Source organism: Poecilia reticulata, linkage group LG9 (genome assembly GCF_000633615.1).
Source record: "Poecilia reticulata strain Guanapo linkage group LG9, Guppy_female_1.0+MT, whole genome shotgun sequence".
NCBI lineage: Eukaryota > Metazoa > Chordata > Actinopteri > Cyprinodontiformes > Poeciliidae > Poecilia > Poecilia reticulata.
In genome coordinates this window covers 19,637,986-19,665,846 of record NC_024339.1, presented here as the reverse complement: position 1 = coordinate 19,665,846, position 27,861 = coordinate 19,637,986, and the positions used below count along the sequence as shown (strand labels likewise).

The window sequence follows — 27,861 nt, the reverse complement described above, 5'->3', positions numbered from 1 at the left end:
TTAGGAAGCATACGCTGCTTCGCTGCGCTGCCTTGAGTAAGATTCCTGGCTACTGTAAACCACTGCTGGGAACTTTGCTGAAAGATGAACAATCATCTTTCAATCAAAAAGGCAGCAAAGACAGGCACAACCCTACCAAATGTAATTTTCTATCTGCTGAACACGATGTACTATGTGTAGATCAAGAAGATACAGTAAGCGCCATTTATTGTCACTAGAAATATTTTACCTTTGTTCTAACATAAGTATTACCTATTTCTTTTTTATTTTTTCAATTTTAGCTTTAAAAATACCAGAATTTGCACAAACCTTACATTTTGACTGATGACATCAGATATGATTCGATATTAATCAGACAATTACTCAGCACTATAATTTTCTGAATATAAAAATACAAAGAGAGGTGCTCACATTTCAGCCATTTAGGCATAAAGACACCGCCAGCCACGTCTAAAAACGTAACATGATGTCACCAAAAGATTTACGATTCTTCCTCTTAACCTCTTTTCCCATATTCTGATCTCTCCAAGAATGGGATTATTTTTAGCGACTGGCGGATAAAACAAGAGTCAGTGAGGGTGGATGTTGCGGGGAGGGGTGGGGGGGCACAAAGAGCTCAGTGGGTCGAGACATCGCCGCCGAGGGATGAAGAGGATGATGAAGGAGGAGGAGATGGTACAGTAGAGACGAGGGCGGGGTTTTTTTTCCTCCTCAGAAAAGAAGCCAGCTACCAACAAGCAGCAGCAGCAGCCGGCGCATGTCCTGTAGACTCTCCTGACAAAACATGAGCTTGCACACAGAGAGAGGAAGGAGGGAGGAGAGAGGATGGTGATGAGGGGAGCCGCTCCTGCCTCATGATGCCATCTCACCTTCCCCTGTGCAGCCTGTCGATCCTCCTCCTCTAAGACTCTGCAGCCCATTTCTCCCCATCTCTACCCCAACATTATTACTGCGCTTTACTGAGCGGTCTGTAGCGGCGAGCTTGCTCTGGATCCATCCCCATCTGTAGCCATGTCAGACTCCGAGGACATGACGGAGTTCGCCAGCATCGTGGAGCGGATCGAGCGGGGAGAGGTGAGCCTCATCCCGATGATTTACGGCTCTTCTGACAGCAGCGGTCTGCCTGTCAGCGCCGGGGGCCGGCCTGCAGGCTGTCAGAGGCGGGAAGCCATGCTCACTCACTCACACCCATCTATTCTATTCTATTCTATTCTATTCTATTCTATTCTATTCTATTCTATTCTATTCCGATATGAGCTATAATTAGCCTGTTCTATTTGCTTAAAGTGGATAGGCTTAGCTCCTATTATTTCCTATACAATACACATGCATCTGCCTTTCTGTTCTCTTTAAATGTGCAGAATGAATTATTGTACTCTGAATTTATAACCATTTGTAACCAATTTATGTAGATTTATTTAACTGTACTAATTTGAACCAAGGGAAGCCTTTTGGCTTTGATCTGCATCTCTGTTGGGTGGGTTTGCAGTCTTGACAGATCATTGACTTCCGCCAATATGTCGGAGCAGTTCTTTTTCAGACAGAGGTGTTTGCTGGTGTCCGCATAGAGCGAGCTGCTGTCTTTGCCCACCTCAGACTGGCAGAATGAGCCCCAATGTGTGTTTCTAGTCAGCTTTGAGGTTTATTCACGCGTGCATGGAGCCGTGAGAGAGAAAAAAAAAAAGAGCAGGCTGTGTGGGACTGAATCACCACCACAGTTTCTGTGATACAGAAAAATTTATTACGTTTTGCGTAATCTCTCTAACAACATCCCATATTTTTTATCTTAGCAACTTTGTATACAATTTATTAGAAGTGTTTCTGCTTAAACAGAGCTGCACTTAAGTTATTCACACAACTCGGTTGCATGATGTGGAGGTCACTCAGGCATTTGATTAAATATGCGTGCACATCAGTCCTAGACGCACAAAATTTGAGACCTTTGTCTATAATCTTCTTTTTTTATGTATTGATAAATGAGGATTTATTTTACTGCACATATTACTGTTAGAATTGCATATATTTAGCACATTAGATGTTTTGGAGGGCTTTTCTTATTGTAGCTATGCATTTTAAGGAGAAAAATACAACAGTATTTTCACTACATTTGCTTGAAAAGTAGCGTCATACATACCCAAAATACTAACACATGTTAAACTACGTATTGTAGTGTTTGTTGGCATAAATAATATTTGCAGAATATAATTAACCTTTGCTATTTTTCATACTTTTTAAAAATAACTAACTGCAGTTTAGACAATATATCAAAAGACTTCAGAGAAGAAGAATTTCCTTTACCCGACTCTTCAGAAACACGAGGACTGAGACAAAGGGATAAAATATGACAAATTGGATTCTGGTGCAGCTCAATGTGACCAAACCACACACTCCTCTCACACATTTACATTTGTGATGGTAGAGCAGAAAAGGCCTTTTCTGGCACGCTTCCTGAACAACCAGATGGGATACAAATATCATCTAATGGTTGCCATGGAGACTTGGTCCCCCTCCACCCCCAAAACACTTTCCCAAAAAGCTAATGCCACTCCTCGCTACAGCAGTTTGAGAAACGTTTCCCTTTTCTGAAGTAAAATAACTAATCTGTAAGGATGAACCCAAATGAAATAGAAAAACTTTAGGGATTTTTCCTTGACAATAATATGATATTATTTGAACTTCTACTTTTATATGCTTTATACATTTACAGTACAAGTTATTGTATTGTAGCGACCATTGGCCTGATTATTTCAACAGTTTTGAAGGAGCTTGGAGGAATCGGTGTAATCAGGATGTCCCACTGTGAGGCAAAACTGGAGCACAGGTAAAGGTAGAGCAGGGGGACTTTACTCAGCCAGCTGGCAGATCTCAACACAAAACCTCTTTTGTGATGGAGAGAAAAGAGATACTGTCTGCAGTATTAAAGAACCACTGACCTACTAACACATTTCTGCTTGCTAAGGACAAAGAAAGTAATTCCACCAATGCTACGGATACTTTCATTGCCCTTTGTGACTTCATAATTAATCATTTTACTCCACCCTTAAAAGAGACTCAACATTTTTTTAGGTTGTCTAACCAGAACTCTGTCACTTTAAAAACGCTTCATGTAAAAGCAGCATAGTGAGATCTACATAGATGTGATAAATTATTCACATGATCTGAAACAATGGCAGTGTAATCAGTGTAACTCTCTGACCCACAACAAATATTGGGAAAATTTGATCAGTCTATTTTGTTAAATGCAAACATAGTTTGGATCTGATCAATGGAATCCCAGCTTGGTGAACAATTTCTTTTCAGTCTTGCTAAGTACTTCTACTTTTCCTCTTGTGCTACATATAAAACCTTTATTCTATAAATAAATATATATTCAATAAAACATACTTTGCTCTATCCAGAGTATATAATAATTTTAGGATTTTTTTCTATCCTTTCGGTGCTTTTCTTTTTTTATTTAAATTAACTGAATCTGCATAACCAAAAGCCAATTTTTTATTATTATATTTTATCATAACTCTGTAAAAACTGTAAAACAGTAAGAAATGTGTTAAAAAATTCTTCTTTAGGCTAATTTTCTCTTAAAAATATTCCTTTCTGTACTGAAATTGAAATAAAAAATTCGCTTGTCTTTTTATTCTAGCTAAATGCTCTTGTTTATTAGAAATTTTTAGAAATCACTTTTTAGAAAAGATGCCGTTTTTTGGAGACTATCTCAATCATTTTATGACTGAGATGGTTAAGTTCTTCTTATACAGCAGGGTTAACTCAGGTTATGTGATGGAGTCATTTACATATCCCCTGTTTTGCAACGTCATACAGGAAAGTAATTCAATGCTGTACCAACGTATTTAAATTATTTTACACAACCAGAAGGATTAGGTGGCCAGAGACCTTAACAGAGCATGATTCATATAACATGAGTTCATACAAAGGTAGAACACGAATTTGTAATTTCCCACTTCTGTTTTGGTGTTCCTTACATAATAACAAAAAACAGTATCCATGCTGATCAAGTTTTAGATCATCATGGATCTAAAATGGAGTTTTGAGAATTGCTCATTTCACAAAGCAACTGTATTTCAAAGCTTTTGCTAATAGATACATTTGTCTAATGTTTTGTCAAGTTTTTCTGAAATCATTTTTTACCTTGAGAGGGGAACTGGTTTTATTCTGTTAGTGTTTTTTTCCCCCATTTAATTTTAGCTCATCAGACGTGGAGAAAATTATGCACAAGGTTAAACCTGCTTATCTGTGCAGGTGTGACTAGGAGCAAACAAAAAATAGAAATGTATTCAAATATAGTTAAAAGATTATTTGAATACAAAATGTAAATTTGTTTCGTAAAATGATTAATAAGACAAGAGAATCCCTGGATTCCAGCGCCAACTTTTATTACAAAAAGTAATAAAAGTAAAAATAAAAATATTTTATTTTATTTTTTCTCAGTTCAATTTAATAGATGAGGGTTAGAAACGGTGTGAAGAGTTTTTGTTTGGAAAAATGTCAGGAAAATTGATGCAACTCTGAATTTAAAGGAGGAGTGTCACTGAGTGGAAACTTGTATTGTAGAAATTCATCAAAGCAACAAAGAGGGCGTTTAATCGGGTTTTTCCTGAAGTCAATAAAAGCAGCAGCAGTAGTCTCAGTTCCCAGATCCATCCCCCTCCCTCCTGCCTGCCTCTCATATCCTCCCCCCCCCCGGGCTGCACTCGCTGCGGCAGCGGAGTAGCTGCTGATTCACCCCCGGTCGGCCGGCGTAGCTTGGCGTCGCGTGGCGTGGCGTGGCGTAGCGCACCGTCACTCTTTATATTCACGCTGCCGTGGCTACTTGGCATCTTCCCCCTGCTCCAGTCAGGAAAGTTTGCGACGGTTTGTCCTGGACTAATTGATCGGATAAGGCGTTTTTTTTTTAAACCCTCAGATAGAAAGGGAAACAAAGTAGAAAAGAAAAACAAAGTAGCCTATTTTATTTATTTATTTTTGCCTCATCATGACCGCGGAGATGCGGCGAAGCAGTAGTGCACTTTCGGTAAGAAGATAATGTTTGTTTCAGTCATTGTTGAATCAGCCTGTGGCTCTTCTGCCTGCTAAAGTTGCAGACAGACAGACAGAGAGCAGGCAGAGTTGTCCATTCATTGTTGATTCGAGTCTTTGTTTCGTCTGTATTGGGCTTTTCTTCCGCTTTTTGTGGGCAGCTTTGTTTGTCTTTCTGTCATTAAACTTCCTTTATCCTTCTGGGCATTGTTGCGTTAACACGCTGGTTCTGTGGCAGCTTGGTTTGGTCGCACCGTCTGAACCAAATTAACAATCAGCGGCTGGTTGTTGGACGCTAGAAGTTGGCGTGCAGCTTTTAGAATGACTTTCTTATCCTCATTTTATGTTAAAACGTGAGATACTGAAGCGGGTATTTGTGTTTCCCTATATTTAGCCAGGGTTAATCCCGTGTTATGTAATCTGGATGATTGGTGTAAAATATGGATGGAATTGCTCGAAAGGCGATACAAGCATGAAACTTTGCATAAATGTTTTTTTTTTTTTTAATTTAACAATGTTGGGGAGTATAGACGAAAAATTATTATAATTGTCTTAGCAACGGTCTCTTGGAAACCATTTTATTATGACCAACTGTTTACACTCATTAAAAAAAATTAAACTATTAGCAGAGCATAATTTATTGATGAAAATGCAACCAAACTATTTTCAAATTTTATTTGGTTCCAAATGAACATGGTGATGACTGTTGTAATGCTGTCAGAATCGTGGGAAGAACATGGCAAATGGTTGTTATGGAGGCTTTCTTTGTGAGAAATTGAGGTCACTGTGACAATGGTATGTCTTTGCCAGAGTTGGACTTCAAGATACTGAAATATTATTTGTGAGATGGTTCAACATCAGATTTTCAAGTATTTCCACAAATACCCAATTGGATTTGACTTTGGACTCTGAATAGACCATGGATGCCCAAGTCCAGTCCTTAAGCTTTACTGTCCGGCAGCTTTTACGTGCCTCCTCTCTAGAATCAAACGGCTCATCAGCATCTTTTTACCTCTGCAGAGGCCTGTGAGCATTCATGTGATTCTGGTTTGTAGAAGCAAGAATGCATCTCAAAGTTGCAGGATGGGACATGTTGAGGACCGGATTTCAGCTCTCCTGGCCGAAACCACACATGAATATTCTCTGATGTAAACTATTACTCTAGACATGTGCTAATGGGTGTTGTATGAATAGAAATCCCCAGAATGCAAAGCTACAACCACCATGTTTCACATCTGTGCTGGTTTTCGGCCACATTTTAGCCAAAATGTACATCTTGGTGTTTACCAACCATCAAACACATTTTTCATCTTTGTTTCCCCAACTTGGCTTGACTTTCCTTAATTTCTAACCAAATACGTTTTCATGATTCTGTGTGTTGGTGACTTGTGTTCAAGATAACATTCCCATTGGGAGTAAACTTCAAGTTTTAAGCATGTCTTATGGTGGAGACGCTGTTGGTAACGGAGTTCTCCGCTGCCAGGTCCCGATCAAGAACATCGAGCGGGAGCTGATCTGCCCCATCTGCAAGGAGCTGTTCACCCACCCGCTCATCCTGCCCTGCCAGCACAGCGTCTGCCACAAGTGCGTCAAAGAGCTGTTGATGCTGAACTATGACGACTCGTTCGACGCTGGCTCCGAGAGCTCGGTGCCGGGCAGCCCGAGGTCCAGGGTGCCTTCCCCCTCCATGGAGAGGCTGGACAGGCTTGTCAGATCAGGTGAGTTTAGGCGGTAAGGAAGGCAAATTGATTAAATTCTGTGGCTCGAGTGAAAGTTTTTTTTCTTTGTATTCAAGGAATGGGATTTACAGTTGAGGTGATTAGTGTTGGGGATCCAGCGTGTTTAGTTATTAATGGGAGCTGCTGTCGGGGAAACGGTGCTTCGACCTGATTAGCAGCTATTTGAGCTGATGGAAATTAATAACCAGATCTTGGGAAAAGATGGGTGTTGGGTCATGTTTATCGGCTTCCACTGAAGTCAAAATTACTTTTTCCACAGTAGTGTTGACTTCCTGTTATTCTGTTCCTCTTGCAATTTCCTTTTGACTTCAGCTTTTAACTCTGCTTTCAAATCACATGTAGTTCAAAATCATATTTACTTTATAGAAATGTACATAAACTTCCAGGCTGTATTTACTAATGAGCGGAAACGGGCAGTGAGAGTATTTTGTGAACAATAGGCAAATTTTTAGCTGATGCAAATGACTGACTGGTTCAGAGTGAAAAGGCTTAGTTTGAGCAGCAGGAAGTAGGACAAGTATTTGTGTGTTTAAATGTGGTGCAGACACAGCCCTCCCTCCTGCTCTTGTCCCACATAAACTGGAACAAACTTTAGAAAACTGTTAATTTCAGTCAGCACCACTTCTAATCTCTTTCTTTAAAGGCACAATGGAGCAGAAAAAGGAATTTGATGGGCTGCTGGGTTAAAGTGCAGAGACGAGATCTGCCTGCCTCCTGATTGTCTCTGTCGGCCGGTTTTCACACACCTGCTGGGAAATGAATGCCTCCTGGTCATTATTTTTTTTATTTTGGGAATAAAAGAGTAGCTGCAATTTTCTGTCGCCTTCCAATCCTTCTACAGTTGTACGAAATGTATGTTTGCTTTTTTTTTTTTTTTAAACTTAAAATTCAGGGTTGGTTGCATGCACGAGCGGTGCATGCTCAAATATCTTGATTGTCCAGATGTATGATGGGAATGAGGCCTTTTGAAATGAATGAATGTACTTTATTAATCGCAGAGGAAAATTCCCATCCAAATTCACATAAATCATCCAAATAAAACTGGAACAAAACACAAAGCTGGTCAGCAATTAAAAGTATAATTAGGCTGGTGTAACTGCAAGAAATAACATTTAAAGCTATAACCCTCAATTATTTTTACGACATACACGTCGGATGGAAATTTAAATCTTAATCTAAAGTGTATATATATAAAAAAAATTTTAAACTAATTCTCTGGATAATTTATCATTGTATAACTTGTTCCTTGTTTCTATAAATTTACACAGAAATTACCTCCAAGCAGATTCAACAATTTTTGGTTTGATCGTCTCTGACCTGATGTGGCGGTCAGGTCAGAGACGTGCCGGTCATAAACTCGAGACTGAATTCTTTCTGATCCGTGAAAGCATCATATTCAAATGCTACAAGTTAAACTAGCCACCTTTTGAATCTACGACTCGGTCTTACCAGTTAACCCATCGGTAAGGTATTCAAAAAATAATTGCAAGGAGGATAAATGGTCAATGAAACCATTTTAAAGACTTTATTTTCTATGACCTGTTGAAACGTTTACTGTCCACTTGGGCTCCTTTGTCTTTTTAGTTTTCAACCTCTGTTGAAAACGTTCAATCAGAAAACATCTACAGACTGTTTAAAACTCAAATATATAACCATGTTGACTTATAAAGTGTCAGTATAACAGTTTCAGAGTAACGACTGTCACACCTCTGCTTGCAATAAAATGATCGTTTACTTATTGCAGGAAGTTTAGAAAAAATATTTTCAAATGCTGTTAAACCTAATAGAGAAATTAGAATAATGTAGAACTTCCCTCAGGAGGTCAAAGGTTTACAAGAACCGATAAGAAACCAAACTAAAAATTCAGATCGATGAATCTGTTGTGCCTTACTTTCCAAAAATGTCCCTGACTATTTCAGATTTGACGCGCTGTAGTTATGAACCCGAGATGCCACGTTGCCATAATTTATCATGAGGAACTTGAACCAGAGGAACAGAAATCCCTGGAGTACAGTGAGGTGAATTGCTTTCAGCAAGTTATTCAGCCTTGGCTGAAAAAAAAAAACAACCTCTGCATGCTTTCAAACTCTCATTCAGAGCCTGCTTCAGCAGCCTGAAAGAGCTCATTCTTCACAGACAGGACTGCGTCTGTTGATGCAGGAAATGATCAAATCCTCCTTTTGGTAAACAAATGACACAACTTGCTGGTACAACTAACTTTGTATTTGATATTTGTTGTCACTTTTTCTTAACTGGGGCTTTTTAAATAATGGATCTTGTGGAATTCCCTCTGTGATTAGTGGTGAATTTGCTCACGTCTTAAACGCATCTAATCTGCAGATTAAGAGGCTCAGGTTCTGTGGGATTGGGGTGTTTTTTGCTCAACTTTAAGTGGACTACTGGCTCAAACTCACAAATGGGGAGACTTGTTCTGCCCCCACTCCTCGGAGATCAGATAACGTGTAGCCATAGTGATGCGACCTGCCTGTGAGGAATGAATGAGGGATTAGATGAACGGAGGGGAAAAGACTTAAGCCTATATTTGTCACTAGGCAGCTCGGACAAGATGTACTGGGAAAGAAGATGGTGGTCACAAAAACCTTTTCTTTTTGACTATCGTTTAATTTTTATGATAAAATGCATCAGTTAAGATAACTTGGGTTAAATGTCATTCAGATGTTTTATACAAAAAAACTGAATTGCCCAAAATTGAGAGGTCAAAACTCTTGAGTGAACAAATCCAAAAAAGAAACTAGCGTTTACTGAACAGTAAGAAACATGATGAATTTATCTCCATAACTGATAAGTTTCAGGTGTGAAATAACAATGGCTATCAGCTGTATATAATTTAATTAAAAAGGTAATGGTTAGGCTTTTTGTCTGTTGGGTAATATCTAAAATCTCTGTTTTGAAAGACTTTCAGTTTCAAAGACCAAAGTTTAAAGGCCTAACATAAGGTTTCCTAAACAAAGATGATGTGAGGCTTTACCTTGGTCTTTCTGGTTGAAGGACAAGAAAAAGCTACAAAGATTCTGGGTTTTTCTTTTGTTTTTTTCACAGGAACTGAGCCCCTTCATGCTACTGAAAATGTTTCTTCCAAGATGTTTTGACACTCTGATGTATTCTGTAGAGAATTGTAATGTAGGAACAGCAAGACACAAGGTTATTTATTTGTCACCGTCCCTGCGGACGGATACTTTCACATTAGGAGTATCTTTCAGTTTCTATTCCTGAATGTTTATTTAATGACTTAAGAAACCAACTCTTGTAAATCAACACAATACTCTGCATGTTAACTGGTCATTTGGCTGCAGAAACTGGCATTTAAAAGCAGCTTCATAACAGAGCTACACAAAGGATTTTGTGACAGAAATTAAATTAGTTCCAAGGAATCTATGGCCCTGGTTTTGACTAGAACTAAACTATAGGGGAGAAAATGCAATAAACCCTCTAGTGCTTTAGTAGAATATTGTGTACTGTCTAAATATTAGCCTCTCAGATAATATTGGTTCACATTGATTTTAGGTGGATTAGTTATGACTAAATATCAAAATCAGTATTTCGAAAAACGGCTTGTAGGTAAAACTAGTCTTGCAAGTTTTTTAATCGCTGTCGGACTCTTCTGACCTGATTCTTAACATAAAACATGTTTGTGGTGACAGTATTTTCATGTTAAGCCCTTAAGCTTAAAGATAACCAATTGGAATTAAGCGTTTGTTAAATATACTTTTATTCACAACCTGTTGTCACATTTTGTTTTCTTGCCTTTTCCTTAGTTTAAGTTTGCTTATCCACTGTAATGCTTCTACCAGCTGGATTCACTCGTCACTTTCACATCATGTATCATTTCATTTTTCTTGTTGGTCTCATCTCACCTCTCTGTTCATTGCTTGCAGCCGCAGGGCGAAGGTCGTTGGGAAGTCGAGGTAGACGCGGGATCCGTGTTTTCAGTAGCTATAGTAGTGAGTACAGTGTTGCCATAGAACCCCTGTAAGACCCTAATTTGGTTGAACCTCTGCCTCTACATTTCCAACTTTACCTCTCAACACAACCATACAAACCTCACTCTGTCAGATGGAAATATAAAGGAATATTTATCTGTAAAGAGGCCAGCTTGATAAGAGGACCGTTTCATGCTGACAAACGTTTTAAAGCAGAGGCCCTCTGCCAAAAAGAACACAAAGGACCAAAATTGGTGAGGAAGTTTCCTGGGAGTTGATCTAAAACTGGAATGTGTGTTCATTGGCTCGACTTCATAAATCCTGCTGGCGAGAAGAGTTTTATTGAGAAGGATTAATGTCGTTCTCAATGTAAAAAGATAACGGCATAAAAAGTTGAAAGCCTTAAGTATGTTTAAGCTGTCTGAGTCTCAAGTATTTTATGGACAGAAACGTGTTTGCCCTCAAGCTCTTTCTCTTCAATCCCAAACCTGACAATCATACCACAGCTAGTAAAAAAAAACAAAAGAACGTTAAAAATGTAGACTAAAATAATTAGTCTGCTGCTAATTATTTTATACATTTGAGTTTTTAGATTAATCAGACTGATGACTAAGAAAACAGACTCGATATCTACTTTGTTGATGCTCAGTTCTTGTTGGGATCAGGAGTAACAAGCTATCCAAAAAAATATATTCACCTCTTAAACCATCTTGGCTGATTAAATATGCCTTGGAGCGTAAATAAGCTTTAAAAGTAAAAGAAAATTGAAAATGGGTAACAAAGATAATTTTTGGATTTGAAAATAAAAACCAGCTTTTCACAAAATTACTTGGTCAGAGTCCGATGCCATATATTGCCAAGTGTTGACTCACCCATCCATATCAATGACATGAGAATTTCCATTGACTTCCGTTCGCACATGTACATAAAATCAGGACCGAGGCAAGCAGACTGCCTCTACAAGCATTTATGAAAGAAGGTGTCGCTTTAAAGTCTTTGGTAAACTTTAACGTAACACGAAATGCCACCAATTTTCTGCAAAGACAAAAACTATAGACCTCCAGGGATTGGAAAAGTATGACAGAAATGTAAACTTTTTTTTTTTTTTTTCTTCTTTCAGATAAGTGATTATTATTGAATAAGAACCAATTCAAGGAACTTTTGTTTTCTTGATTGTGGGAAAAATCTCCTGGGACAAATTGTCCCTTTTCAGACCTGCGATGACTTATTTTAAGCTCTTTCTTCAGCTCTACAAAATAATTCATACATGGATATTTTTGCTTTAGCCATATTCTGTCTGCAGTCTATTTACACACTCTGTCCTGAGTCATCATGCGGTCTTAAGACGCCCATTTATTGATCACCTTTCCAGGATAGAAATGGCCGTGGGGTTTATTAGTTACTCTAAATAAGGCTTTCATCATCCAGTGACATCTGTTGCCATAAAGTGCAGTTATCTGTAGGAAGGTTTCGGTACATAATTTGCTCATATTCAGAATTTGCCACCTTCTAGTCAACCATCCCCACACAGTCACCATCTCACCTAGCATGTACATGCCTACACAAATCAGTTTGCTGCTGCTCTGTCACAGCTTTTTACTTTCCTTCAGCTCCACCTTGTTCCCGCAGAAGTGCTGTTTGAAGTGGCCTCCTTGTGTGTTTGGCTTACCTGAGGAGTGTTTGATTTAATTTCCAGGTCCCAGGAAACGAAGTGGAAATACTGGCTTGCAAACTGAGATAAATCCAGCACTCCTCTCTTCCCCTGTCCCCCAAAAACGTGAAGCAATATTTTGATTTCTGTGTGTTTACTGACTTAAGTTTGCTGGCTTTCAGTGTGGTCATACTGCTTGTGTCTGTGATGTGATCTTGTGAACGGTTTGTGCTGCTGCCTTGTTGTGATGCTGCTGCAGCATCAGTAGCAAGATGGGTGTTGTGTAAATCTCTTGAAAGCTCTGCTGCTTCAAGAGATTTTTGGTGTTGTATTGAACTGAACCTTTGTTCATTTGCTTGACATTTATATCTATAGCATTTTACTACTTGGCCACATGGTTATGTTCTGTTAAGATGATTTTTATTTTTCCAATGGGAAAACTCATTCAAATCACTGATTGCACTTAAAGTTAGCATCACTTGCATTGTAGGTGTTGGATGACTTGAATATATTTTTAATTAGCTGGTAGGTTTCAGTCTTCATCTGATGAATCCTCACTAATGCTCCATTCTTCCCAGATGGTTTCCCCTTCTGTACTTTTTTCCTCTGGATGACCTCTGCTCCCTGCATTGCCTGTGCTGGTGTTTTGCTCCATGTTTCTGAGCAGTTGTCATTGTGGAAATAAAGCACAAAGGGAAACATGCAGAGGCCCTATTTGTGAAGGCTGCGCACAATGGCATTTTGGCCTTAAGATCATAGCTGGTATGTCACCCCCAATGATGTAACGACCCAGAATCTGGCACAGATGAGGTCTCGGATTCAACAAAGACCCCCATTTGACTCTCATGGAAACTATTCCCTTCTTGTAATTCATTACATTGATGCTCGCATGTCCAAATAGAGCCTCTGACAAGACTGGAACCATTATGGCCTGAGGGTATGAATCCAAATGGCACTTGACCTTTACCTAATGCATGGGTCTCTGCTTTCCTTCAGGTTCAATCTCATCCCCGGGCTGGCGCCGAGGGTCTGTGACTCCCCGGGTCACCGCCATCCCGTGCCCCGGCTGCCAGCATGACATCGACCTGGGAGAGCGCGGCATCAGCATGTTGTTCCGTAACTTCACCCTGGAGAGCATCGTCGAGCGTTACAGGCAGGCTGCCCGCGCGGCCGTTGCAATCATGTGTAACGTCTGTAAACCTCCAAACCAGCAGGAGGCAACCAAGAGCTGCATGGACTGCAAAGCTAGCTACTGCAACGAGTGCTTCAAATTACACCATCCCTGGGGCACACCCAAAGCCCAGCATGAGTACGTTGGTCCCACCACGAATTTTAGGCCAAAGGTAAACGGCAATGCTTCTTGTGAGATGTGATTCTGTGAAGGCTGCACATAATTTTTTTTCTGAACAGTTTTTGACTGCCAGGGTCTTGGATCAGTTTTGAACAAAACTTGTGGGTTTAAAGCTAACACTCTTTAAGTGTTACTAATGTTAAAAAAGCTGATTTTAACTAGCAAAAATTAAACTAGTATTGAGTATCTTTATTTTATTTAAATTTTTTAGGTTTAGAGAACAAACATGAAAAATACCCCTCGTGATTTTTGTAGTCAGTATCTTTTAAATTTGAGTCTAAAATATGGTCTTCTCAAATGGAAACTTTGTGTGAAACGACAGACAAATGCATTGAATACTAGCGTTTATTGCTAACTGTTAGCCTCGCTGCTTGAAGCAGCAATTAGTAAATTTTACTGCTTCAGATAAAATGCAAAGGTTACCCTGTAAGGATGAAACTTTAAACGATTCATAGACTTTTAGAGAAGCTCGATTTTAATCAAACAGTTCAACTTAAAAATGCTTGACCTCTATGGGGGACCTTGGCATTTAAAAATGCAGTTTCATCTCTGTGTATTTTAAGACTTTTATTATTCAGAACTTCCTACTACTTAAAGTTCAGATCCTCTTCCTGTTTCCCTTCAGCTCATTTTTGATCTGTGTTGCTTCAACCTTGCATGCAGTTATCTGCTCTCCGGCCGACTGTTTCATACATTCTTCAGGTCTAATTTTAACTCCTTGTTTAAATGGATGCTGTAACTCTATAGTAGGCAGCTGTGTGCAGCACTTGTGCCCCATACGACTTCCTCAGACAATAATGGTGTGATATGTTGAATTTCTCAGGTGCTCATGTGTCCAGAGCACGAGATGGAGAAGGTGAACATGTACTGTGAAGTCTGCAGACGGCCGGTGTGTCATTTGTGTAAACTGGGAGGGTCCCATGCCAACCACAAAGTCACTTCGATGAGCAGTGCTTACAAGATCCTCAAGGTACAAAGACAATTTGCTTTCCTGAGAGAGAAAAAAAAAAAGGTGGAATAAACTTGAATTGTTTTTCTGCTTTGTATTTGGGAGTGCTTCAAAAACTTTCCCCAGATAACAAAGATTAGTCTGAGTGAGTCAGTGGTGATGTTGTCATGGGCTGAAAAACACTTTGGACTATTGATATTTTTACAGTAAAATCCTACATGTTGGACCTCCTTTGTTACAGGGGAATACATTCAGTGCATGTGGTCACACATTACAGAACTTCCACAGTTGTATTTAACTTGAGTTTGATCAAGTGTCGTATAGAAAATCTCATTTGGAGCTGGTATTTTATCATCCCGTACCATGAATCAGCAAGTCGCTGGATCTTTTTCTCCTGTTGTAATATTAATGCTTGACGTATACCTTCTGTGTGCACCAGACTGCTGATGATTAACAGACTGTGGAAACTGAAACCCAAGTGGAGAAACATCAGATTTATGTCCCCAGCATAGTTCATTCTTGTCCCTGTTATATTTTTCAAAATGTATGGATCTCCCTAAGAATCCAGAATTCAGATTTGAGACTTTGTTTGCTGCGGCTATGAAAAAATTCTGAAAATTAAACCTTAAACGGAATGGTCTTGGTTTAAAAATATGAAATAGTTGATTAAATCTCTGGTGCTATTCAAAGCACGTTTACTGCAACCCTGTGTGCTTGTCTGTGTGGCTGCAAACAATGCATTCTTACATATTTTATGAGACCATTTGTTCCTCATCATTCTGCACACATTGTAACTTCAGAATAGATTGTGTATCAAATGATCTGAGTGGCTCTGGAAACCTCCGTCAGCGAGTTGTTTTGGGTTTCTGCTGCTTCGAACACTAATGCATTATGGCACACTCAGGAACTACTTACAGCTGCTGCTGCTGCTGCTGTGAATTGTGGGATGGGAGGTAAATATTGATCTCACCCAAGACTGCACAGGATGAGTGTTGGCACAAACAGAATTACACAAATGAGATTTTAAAGTGGTTCCATGTTTAAAGCATTGGTAAAAATATACTTAAATGTATGTTGTTCTATAAGTTGTTTGAAATGAAATATTCTTTAAATGCTGCTGATCTTTTGTCTCCCTAGGAGAAACTAGCGAAGAGCATCCATTATCTCATCAGTAAAGAAGACCAGGTCAGGACTCAGATTACTGAGCTTGACCGGCTCATCAGTCAGACGGAGGTAAGGGAGAGAGGACGCTGACTCATGCTGCTGCAACTCCTTCATTCTCTGCTCAGGGTTTTTTTTAATTGTACTTGACATTCTGAAAATATTTTCTAACATGTCTTTTTATGCAGTTAAAAAATATAAGTTAGTATTTCCAAAAAAGGGATTTGGGGAAATTCATGAATATTGATGCATCCTATCAGTTGGTCGGATAATCTTTGTATGAAGATGAAACTGACGTGTAAAGAGGAATCCAAAGCTCAGTTTGAACTCAGTTTCTTTAGACTACCTTTTATATAAAATGCTCTACCTTTTTCTCTTTGAAGTTGGACTTTTAGTACTCATCCCATCCTCTTAATATATCTGAGCACAATAAGAGCCTTTTGGGATGCTCTTGAGTTTCAAAATGAATTAAAGCTGTTCTGTGTTGGAGACTTCAATGCCGTAGTCTTCAGAATATTTGGATATAAAAAGGGGTTGCAGTTATCAACCTTTCATTTATCTTTAGCATTTTTTAAATGTTTGTTTTTTTTATTTTGGGGGTTTAAATTTGTTTTAATTTATTTATTTTTTTCCTGAAGGAAAACGGACAGCTTGCAGAGCGTGAAGCCAACGAACATTTTGAACGTCTGTTTGAGACTCTTCAAGAAAGAAAATCGGAGATGCTGAGATCCATTGAACAGTCCCGTAACAGACGCATAGACCAACTGAAAGGCCAGGTAGAAAACATCTCAATATATGTTTGGACAATTAAATTAAACCTGGATAATTTAATTGTACGAAACCAATTGAGGCGTTTTAATACGTTTAGAAACCACAGGTTTTTATTTGTGTTTTTAGAGTATGCATTTTCATTTTTTCTATGCCTTGCTTCTTTCTAATGTTTGCAGGTGGATGAGTACCAGGGTATGTTGGAGAACAGCGGCCTGGTTGGCTACGCCCAGGAGGTGCTGAAAGAGACCGATCAGTCCTGCTTTGTCCAGACTGCAAAGCAGCTCCATGTCAGGTACACAGCAGAATATTATTGCCAACTGGATCGATTCAGAAAAATGATCAACACTCTGGTTGGCAATTGCACGAAGGATCTTCTGCAAAGTTAAAGTAATATTACAGCGGTGTTTAAACAGCTTAATGTTGCAGTGCAATGCCTAAAACCAGGGAATATGTCAACTGCATCTACTAAAACAAAGTAACTTTTAATTTTTTTTTTTCATGTGATGCGATGAGATTGATTGACTTAACTTTTTTTTTTAAATGGTTTTAAAAAAGTCCTACTTTCATTTTTGTGAGCTTTAACCTCTCTGCCCCTTAAACATGCATATAAATTGTGGAACGGAATATGATCCATTAAACTTGGCATGCATTTTAAATTGGCATGCAGAATTTGAGTGCATAGCATTTGACTCCTGTTAAACGTTGCATGCAGAAAGGCCTATTCAATATAGCTTGCATTAATTTACCCAATAAATATTTTGTGCAGATCTTATGGAATTTATAATGCAACCAGCTGAGCAAATGGAGAAGTATGTATCTAACCGAAAATAAAAACCCTGCTAGACTATTGACAATAATGCAAAAATCTACTAAAGACAGGTGTGTTACTTAACCTTGACATTGCAGACAAATATGGCAACAAATCAAATTCTGCAACTAATGTGTGGCAACGAGAGTAAATGGCTAATTCACCATTTCCATAAAATGGGCTTGCATAAATTCTTAACGCAGTAAAAAGACACTTGACTACATAAGATCTTGCATCCTCTCGTTTCCTCTCGACCTCGTCATCCTCAGAAACTCGCATACACTCTCACATTAATTACATCTTCTCACACAGACACACAACTCCATTTATGCTCTTAACAATACAGCACTAATTCACTTAGTCAGACATTCCATTTACTTTATCACATATGGAAACACATTACAACTGAACACATCTTTGGTTTTCTTTTGGTCAAGATTTAGTCATGTGGATGAACATTTGGAAATCTGTTATGGCCTCCAAGTCCAGGGGCAAAACTTGTGCAGATCCAATGGAATAAAAATGCTTTTAACTGGAATGTCGCAATGTATCAAATCACAATTATGATCATAGCTACAATGCTGCCAACATTTGCAATCCCAAAGGCTGCGCTTAAAGCACCATGCATTCAGACGGTGATGGCCAATCATAATTGTGGCCAGAAGGATAAACTTTTATACCAGTGCCAGATATAGATACAAATTGCAGATGGAGTGATGGGGCCATTGTGATGATGTAAAACAGAGGAGAGTATGACTATTATTTTTTTGTTGGACGTCTTTACTTGTTCTCCTGCTGCTGTTCTGAGCTGAGTTGGGTGGGTTTATTTTAGTATTCAGCCTATTAAAGTGGTTACGTATGCGACTGCGATGTGTTGGGAACACAGTCACGTGCACAGAAGGGCACGTAAGGAAAGCTTTTTGCTGCAGTGGCCCATCAGCGCTGAGTGTTGCCGTATCTCCTGCACTAATCTTCCTAATTAATCTGCTTTAGCAGCTTTGGTTAATCTGGGAAAGTTTTCACTCGGGGGAATTACAGTGGAGAGTTTAGTTTTCTTGTTAAAGCTTTCATTTAGTTTATAGTTGGTCTATATTTAATTGCTTAGACGACCCCAGTCCAGAAAATGTGAACAATCATACCTCATGCAAGATGGCCTCTTCAGTAAATGTCTGTGTTGATTCATTTTAATGTTTGTGGGATTTTTCTTGCTTGCTTGTTCTTCAGGATTCAAAAAGCCACAGAGTCACTAAAGACCTTCCACCCTTCAGCTGACCCTTGCTTTGATGAGTTTGTGCTGGACACGTCCAAAGAGGAAACATTGCTGAAAGAGATATGCTTCGGTGGAGGTATAGCCACTTTGTTGCATTTTCTCTGCTTAAATTTTCAGTCTTTGTCTGCTTGTGTAATGTTTCTGTCATCAAACTTAAATTATAAAAATGCTTAATTCATAAATGTATATATTTTTTGTCAATGAACATGCAGCTCATTCTTGGACAACTCCAAAAAAGTAAATAAAATAAAATGTAGTCTTTTTTGTGCGTGTTCATTGAGCATGTGGACACATTCCCTGCACTCAGCCTTTTGGTTCATATAGTGCTGTTGATGGCCAGAACAAGTGGTTTATAATCGCCTACATGTCACATGCTCAGCTGTGAAAGGGCAAAGAGGTCAGAGGTCGTCTAGGGTAAGCAAGTTGAGCAATGGATACAATGATGGCAATATGCCATGCGCTGTGCTTTCTGAAGAAAGAACATTAATGATAAATACCCTCATTACATGCACATTTAGAATGGAGCCCATTGACGTATTCAAGATGCAATAATTATATAAACGGAAAGCCGTAAACAATTATCTGTTCAGATGAGTGCGTTTGAAATATTATACTGTTTTAGCAGACAGCTGGGGTTAAAATTATCCACTGCCGACTCCTATGTTAATTGCACATCAGCAATAAATTTCCAAAACCCTCAAGAAAAGTCCAGAAAAGATTGAAATTAATTATTTTGTCAAGTGTGTGGGAGATTTTTTTTCCCTTTTTTTTAAAATGTAAAAATATGCTTAAATGGCCTTTTAACTCCTCGTTTTAAATGTTTGTCCAAAGCCCATATTTTATAACTAGTTCAGTGGCAGCTGTCTGAAGTCTTGAAATTCAAGTCTTGAATGTATGTAGGAGCTGTCTCTGTCAACATTGATGTGCATCAAGCCAAGATTTCTAATTGCTCTCCTCCTCCCTCTGTCTTAGTTTGATTACAATCAGAAATGCCTTTAGTCTTTAATTATTAGAGATGGACTAAATCTAAATTGGTACTACTTTTTTTTTAACACCAGGTAGCTGACTTAATCTTTTTTTTATGTATAAGTGTTGCCTGAATTAGTCCCAACAGTCTTTAAGGGAAGAGTTTAGCAGATTTAATGGAGCAGTTGGGTGGCAGCTGTATCGACGTTGCGCTAATCCATACAGCCTGCAGGCCTTTGCTGCAGTGACTCACTCTCTTGTGTTCAGAGGGGAAATATGCTCTGGAAGCTTTCTTGTGCTGCAGTAAATGAGTTCAGGTCTTGGTGGATGATGCATCAGTAAACACAGGACTGCTGCATATGTGGAAGAGTGCGCCATGCTAGGAGTTTTTATGTCTGGACCTTTTTGTTGGGTTTATACAATAACAATGATTTCGATCAGTGATTTTTACAGAATTTCTTTTTCTTCATGGAGATTGTGTTTCCATGTCTTCTGGTTCTGTGTTTTATGATGGAGAATGATTAATCTACTCTTAAGAGCCCGTGAAAGACTTGAACTTGATTCTCATTTGTGCTCCTTTTCCAATTCTCACATAATGTTTGTCAAGATGGTTTCACCAACATCCTCAAAACAAGTCTAATTTTTTAAAATCTGTATTCAATATTAGATTGGTCACAACCTTGTTCACTAATTACTCATCTACAAAAAAGACAATCCCTCTAGCCTGGAGTTTGGTTTTCAGAATTATACCAATTAACTCCAAAATGAGATCCCCAGCTTATGCAGCTTTAACTGATTTTGCAGACAAAATGTGAAATCAAAGCACATAAATGTATAGTGGATTGGCAATGGTGCTCTTATTGTATTATGCTTTTCAAAAGTTAATTATTTAACTCTGTTTGAAAATGTACAGTGCCTTTGAGAGCAGGCTACAAAGAAATGTTTTCCAGACAGATTAGTTGAGTAAATCTGCATTGGTAGAGCTTTTTAAAAAGCAGTCACCGAGGATTTGAAAAGATGTTGATCAAAAACTGAAATGTCAAACGAGTGAGAACGTCGCTCTGTCAACTTTTAGAAAGTTGGTGACCTTCCAGGTTAGTGATGTGAAGTGTAATGTGCTGAATTTTCTCTAAAGTTTGTTTGATCTCCAACGTCGCAGTATGACAAATGAAAAGCAAAAGACAGATTTTATAGGGGAATACTTTCTCACAGCACTGTAGAGAAACCATAAAGAAATTAAAGGGCTGTAAATGTTTTTAAAGCTACTGTGAGGTGGCTGTTTCTTAGGCAAGCTCTACTTCCTGTAAATGGAGAAACATTTGAAATGTGTGGAAAGGTCAACTGGGAGGGAGGAGAGGAAGACTGTTGGTGCGTGGGGTGTTTCTACTTCCAGGCAGCGATTCTGTAAAAACCTTTTAAGCTCCATTAAGCCAAGGCCTCTTATCCTTTCTGCTGAGTGGGAAGAGATGATCCAACCCAATACGTTTCTTAAATTAGGACGGTTTCATTCTTGTTGAAGTTGATAATGAAGGGCAACACTTCACATTACAGGAAAACTATTTCATCTCTGCTTTGTCTGAGACAAATTTCAAGATTATATGTAAACGTTTGTTTTTTGTTTTTTTTCTTTTACATTTACCATTTCATGTGTAGATTTAATTCATTCTTTTTCCTCCCCTCTCGGCCAGTCCCAGACCCCCCTCTGATTGACTGGTCCCACAGCAGAGTTTACAACGAGGCCTCCATCTGCTGGAGACTCTCTGAGGACCACCTACCAACAGATCACCATGTTCTAGAGTACCGCAAGTATGTTGAATTATAACAATCATACAGTCACTCCACGCGTTATAATGGGAAGAAATCTTAATTCCATCATCTTGTCTTTCAGACTTGGGGAACAAAGCCGGTCTCCATCTCCTGGGAATGGAGAGGACAATGGCGTCTGGAGGGCTACAGACCGGGTGTATGGGTCCAGTGCTCTGGTGCACGACCTGGAACCTGACAGTCGGTACGCCTTTAGAGTTCGAAGCTGCAGGAACTCCATGTTCAGCCCGTACAGCCCAGAGGTCTCCTTCCACACTCCACCTGCACCTGGTAAGTTGTTTTTACTCTTTTCCGCTTTTTTTTTTTCTACATGGAAGTTATTTTTGAAATGGTTTCATCTCTATTAGAGAATCTTTTTTTCCACACTTAATGTAGTCGAGGAACTGTGTGTGTATGCATTCTCTTGATAAAGTTGGATTTCGTCTTTCATAATTGAAAACATGAGACCGAATAAAAAGATCCACTCAATTTTCTACTAATATTTGGTTACATCACTCTGAATAGCAGCTTCTTGCACCAAAGAAGTGCTGGACAACTGTCATGCCATTGTGTAGGCCATAACATTTGTGTTAAAACATTTTCTTGGTTCAATAACTTCATTTTTGTTGGAAAAATTTTTATGAATCGGTGACTAATTTGTCAATTTCACTCTTGGAATTAGAGAAATAAATTAATTAGTTTTTCGAACTGCACCTTTCATCCTGCTTGCACAATGTGCTTGGCAATATTGAAAACAAATTCAAAACGCTGACAAAAAAAATGTGACAAACGAAACAAAATCTTGCATCAGAAGTCTTCAAAATCGACTTGAATTAATGTTTTATTCATGTTTTAATTTGAGAAGAACCTGCACTTCTAAAAATAAACTGTTGCAGAGATGGAAAAATGTAAACTGAGTAGAAAAATCTATTACTAAAATCCCCCCCCCCCCAAGCTCAGTCACTTCAATAGATTGTTGTTGGTGTCAAATTCATTAAAGGGCAAACGGACTACTGGAGCCACAGTCCCCCTTTGGTGGCCTCATTTTGGCCCAAGCAGAAGCAGCTAAGCTCCTTCTCTCTGTAGTTTCTGGGAGCAACTAGCAGCATTGTGGAAATTTATTTTCTCCTAAAAAGATGACACGATAAATTAGTTTGGTAACACTTTATTTGAAGGGGGGTGAATAAACATTTTCATAAACATGACATGACACCTGACATGAACATGAATATTTATGACAAATATTTGATATTTAACAGTCATAAATATTTATGAAAGTGTCATTACTATTTAAACTTTACCTTTTATAACAGTTACCTAATTTTTAAAGCACAATCAGTAATAATTTTATAACAAATTTATATTGGTAATTTCTTGGTTAATGTCAAGTTGTCATAACACAGACACTTTGAATAATGTCAACTTTGTATTAAAAGTGTCCTAATTTACCGAATGTCGCTTTATGACAACAGTCATAAATATTCACGAAGGCTTATTCATGTTCATGACAGGTGTCATGTCATGTTTATAAAAGTGTCATGACAGTCTTATTCACCCCCCCTTCAAATAAAGTGTTACCATTTGTTTTGTTTCTAAATATTTAATTGTGTTGGAGTGCCCACAGCAGGAGGTAATGAAGCAGAATGGCTTTTTTTTTTTTTTTTTGTCCTAAGTTGGTTACCATGGTGATTTTCTAATCATTTTCGATGTAGCTAAAAGCAGTGCAGGTCATATTTGTGTGGGAGAGAACAGTGTGACAGCTTGGAAAAGCAAACTGCTGGCACATCTTTCTTGGCATCGTTTGCACTTGGAAGTAGATTTATCCAAAATCTACTGAAATTCACTTATCTGGACTTGAATGCAAACTGAACAGATTGGAATCCGTCCAGTATAGCCGCTTTCGCACTGCACGGTACGGAACGGTTCCAGCCCTGTTGTGTTCGCATTACACTGAGGCGCCATCGAAGCGGTACCGGACGTCATTATTTTTTAAACTAAACAATGGTTTTGATGTAGCGGCCGGCTGTACTCGTTCATCAGCGAGTAAACGGAGGAAAAAAAAAAACCTCATCATTAGACCAGGTGATTGCACTATATTGAGACGAATCCACTGCTAATTAAAACTAATAATAAACGTATTGAAAATAGCACTCTTTACAAAATAAAATGCAATTTAGTGAGAGCCAGCTGTCAACGGAAAATCAACGTCTGACTCCATAACAACCACCGGCCAATCAGCTGCTGGTTCTAAGCAGAACCGCTTGGCCGGCACGATTGGAACCACAGCTCTTGTGGTTCCATGGGGCCGGGTGGAATCGGTCGCAAGTTGTAATGCGAACATGCTCGGAACCGTTCCGTGCAGTGCGAAAGCGCCTTAAGTTACCTTCACTATTGTGCCTCTGTTTTGGTCTGGGTATGTTGGATTCAGATTTGTATAAAAATGTGTAGATTTATTGTGGACCTTTTCAGACACGGTCACCTCCCAACATATTTTGCAGTAATTAAAATATTAAACTTTTTCTAATCATATCATTTAAGTGCATAACATACTGAAGCTTTGATTATGTGTGTATTGTATCAGAATTTTTATTTTTTTGGTGCAACATATTTTACTGGATCGTTTCTTTCCCCATTTCTTAATATATTAAGAAAAAGCATCTTTACTAGACTGCTGCTGACCCAGATTTATTCCATATTTTATTGGGGATAAATAAGTTATATATTTTCCTTCAAGCATTTACTGCTTAGTTGTTTGCTTGCAGCAGTCTTGCTATTTAATCTAACCTCAGTACTGTGGCAGAGCTGCTCTTTACCCCTCAGCTAGATTCATGTATTGTCGTTTACATGCCCTAGTTGGTATAAGGACTTCCCAGATAAATGCAAATGGTTTGGTTTTGGCTAAAGAAGACTTGAGGTTGCGGTGGGATGGCTGAGTGAACATGTCGGCCCATGTGTCCTGGATTACTGTAATCATGGCCTTCGGCCCAAAAGCTATTTATAGACTTAATTTAATTGTAACCAGATGATGTATGTAAATGGAGCAAGAGATGAGAGGTGGCCATTCTGTTGGTGCATAGACCTTTTAAATATTTTAAAATGGTGTCATAGCGCCCTCTTGTGTTAGTGTCTACCACTTGCCTTTTCAAAAGTCCAACTATTTAAATCCTGAAGGTTTCTTCTAAAATTAACAATTTATATTTTGACTAATAGGACTTTTATTCCTGAATTCATTTTTTTTCTTTTTTTTCTTCCCCTAACCATCTCCATCTCCTCCTTCTTTCCATTTGCAGTTTTTAACTTCCTGTTCAGTGACAAGTGTGGATTCAGTACTGAGCGCCTAATTTTGAACAATCGACGGGATGCTGTGGAGAGCATGGCGGGTATGGCTTTCCTCCTTTCAGCAGAACGTGTGCAATCCGGCAGCTACATCGGTCTGGACTACATCATTGGGGACACGGGCATCTCCCAGGGGAGGTACGGGGAAAAAAATGCATAAAACAAAATGCTTCATTTGCAACATCAGCATGTTCATTAAGGATTAGGGGAGTCATGTAATTGCTATTGTGTCTGTTCACAAAATTGTGTCTTCTCCAGACACTACTGGGCCTTTAAGGTGGAGCCTTACTCCTACATGGTTAAAGTCGGCGTGGCTTCTGATACCAAACTGGCTGAATGGTTCCACAACCCAAGAGACACCAGCAGTCCAAGGTATGTGCTAAACAGACAAGATCTAGGTAACAAACGTAAGGAGTTCTACTAAACGACTAAATCTGCGAACATAATCCTATTTATGCAAGGGAACTGGTGTGAACTCATAAAGAGCTTACTCACAGACACAGCCTACCTTTCACATTGGATCCACTCACGTTAAACCAAAGAAAAACCTTATTTTGACAATTAAAATCTGTGGTAATTGCATAAGGTGATGAACATTCAGTAAGTTATTGGAGAAGAATTTGATTTATATCGGAAAATCATGCGTGAAGAAAACTTTGACTCCAATCTTTTTTTTTGACAATTTACTGTCGGAAAGGAGAACTGTAAAGGAGAACATCAAGTTGGCCTCTGAATTAGGTGTAAAAAATATTCATCTGCAATGGGTGTCGCCTTAAATGTTTTAATTTCCCAATTAATTTGTATAATTACAATAACTTTTGTGTCACAAGCTCAAGTATTTCAGTACAACTTGGTGAAATGTAATGATCTGTTGGGTCAAAAGTAAAGATGTACTCCATGTTCAGTGCACAGGAATGTGACCGTTTCTGTCCATGGCATATTCTTTAGCAAAACGCTGACTAGTCTTAGCAGCCATTTATTTAAGGGATACTTTAAATAAATGGTCCTCTGTTTTTAAAAAGCTCACTTAGGATATACTTAAATGAAAGAGAGGATCATCCTAAATCTTTTTTTCCCTTTCTCCAGGTATGACCACGACAGCGGACATGACAGTGGCAGCGAGGATGCATGCTACGAGCTCTCCCAGCCCTTCACACTTATCACCCTGGGCATGGGTAAACTCTTCATCCCCAAGGCCTCTTCTTCCTCCTCCGTTTCCAACGCAAATTTATCATCCGGTGACCCAGGCAACCGTGTGCTTCCCATGCCGCAACGCCTGGGCGTATGCTTGGACTATGACGCACATCGGGTGTATTTTTACGACGCCGACACCATGAGGTGCCTTTTCGAGAGGCAGGTCGACTGTTCGGGAACGATGTTTCCAGCTTTTGGTCTCATGGGCAGTGGAAAGGTCCAGCTGGAGGAGTTCATTACCGCTAAAAAACTGACCTTCTGAGAAAGAATGGAGGGAAGATGTTGATGCATTAAGACTTTAATAAATGACCTTTTTCTTGGGTATTTTTCTGTGAAAACTTAGGGGGTATATTGTCCTGTGAGGGTAAAATTCAACCATTTTTCTTAGCGACAGGCCAGTTATCAGCAGGGCTTCCCTCTCCCCCCCTCTGTGAATGAGATAACTGCTCCAGCGTGTCCACATGCAGAGGTCTTCAAAGATTGATATGAAAGGTCATCTTTGCAAACCAAAGTCACTGTATCTGAATTGTCATTGACCTGCTTTTATTTACCAGCCAAGATCAGCTGTTACTGAACTGGCTACAGAATATGTAGTCACTTTAAATATTTTAACCTGAAACAACTTACACTGGAACACTGCTTTATTATTCTAGATATTTTCTTGTTTTCTTTAAATGGTTGGTGGTTCTGTGTGAAGGTAGCAGCAAATGTTTAGATGCTAGAGGATACGAGGGAAGGTTGCTGCTAGTTTTGAAGCTAGCACCTTTGTGCCTTTTTTTCCTCCCCCCCTCCTTTTTTTTCTAATAAAAGTTGATCACAGAATTACACAATTGTTGTATCTACCAGTTTACTCTAGTTTATCACTGAAAACACTACTAGTTTCAATGTTGGCTGTTTTGATGCACATAATCTTTTGCTTTCATCACTTTCATCACTGCGTAGTTTTTTTTTTTTTTTTTTTTTCCCCATTATCGATAATTGCGAGCACAGCTGTAAACAAATGGATGTCTTGCATTCACATACAATTTGTTCTTATATTTAATTATGTGACCGTCACTTTTTATTATTGGCACAAAACACTAACTTTAACTTGTTTGTTGACCAGTTACCAAAATCTGCTGTATTTTATAACTGAGATACCATGAACAGCCTGAAACATTTGGCTATGGTGCTTATTCAAGTGCAACACACAGCTTTGTCACCTCACAGCCTTTTAACAGTTTAAAGGAAGCATTTATTCAGGTTTGTCCAAAAAGTGCTATCACAAAATGGTACCTTAATTTTGGTGCACAGCCATTAGGTGTAGCATGTTAACCTCTTTACTGTTCAAGTTTGGCTGTCGTTGAGTAGTTGCTGTTGAATTTTAGGGACGCATCAGATGAACTAAAAAGTTTGTTTGGACACCACACTTCATTTGGTTAACTTTTGTTTTTATGTGCCTGCACTTGGGTTGGTTTGTACATCTATGTATATATATATATTTCTGGAGGGTTAGGGTAACCGGTTTGTGTGTGTTTTCTCAGGTTTTTAGCCCAGATTTGGGTCTGAAGCTACCTACCTCTGTCACTCTGCCCCGGAAAACCTTAACTGCTGTCCCTTTCCTGAAAGAAACTTCTTGAGTTGATTTATATATCCTCTTTTCTTTGTAATGGTTTAAAAATTTTGGTGGGGTAAGACATCAAGCTGACATTTTATTATTTTTTCTTAATGTTAATTTGTTTTCATCGGAATAAAGTAAATCATAAATGTTTGGGTGTTAATGTACGAAGACGTTGGCCTGTTCAGCTGCCTTTTGTCAAGGTTTTTTTTTCCAATGTAACAAACTACTTCTCTTCCTGTTCAGTGTTCTTTAGACTTAATCAAATTTTGGCGTAAAATGTTTTATCT

The 27,861-nt window shown here is 38.8% G+C and overlaps 1 protein-coding gene across 6 annotated transcripts; it reads left to right on the top strand.

Moving 5' to 3' along the window:
- Positions 1-720: 720 nt before the first annotated feature.
- On the top strand, positions 721-26,821 carry trim36 (tripartite motif containing 36). 6 transcript variants are annotated; one of them, XM_017306859.1, is made up of 15 exons: positions 721-1,074; positions 6,518-6,752; positions 10,670-10,732; positions 12,411-12,491; positions 13,362-13,708; positions 14,540-14,686; positions 15,803-15,898; positions 16,465-16,602; positions 16,774-16,889; positions 18,630-18,751; positions 21,330-21,447; positions 21,530-21,735; positions 24,735-24,918; positions 25,039-25,152; positions 25,867-26,821. In XM_017306859.1, exons 1-15 carry the CDS (start codon positions 1,012-1,014, stop codon positions 26,234-26,236), a joined length of 2,400 nt encoding a protein of 799 aa, XP_017162348.1. In that variant the 5' UTR covers positions 721-1,011; the 3' UTR covers positions 26,237-26,821. The 6 variants fall into 6 exon arrangements, with proteins under 6 accessions (XP_017162348.1, XP_017162346.1, XP_008416646.1 ...); XM_017306857.1 differs by lacking the exon at positions 10,670-10,732 and having other exon boundaries at positions 722-1,074; XM_008418424.2 differs by lacking the exon at positions 12,411-12,491 and having other exon boundaries at positions 722-1,074; positions 10,670-10,735.
- The last annotated feature ends 1,040 nt before the right edge of the window (positions 26,822-27,861 follow it).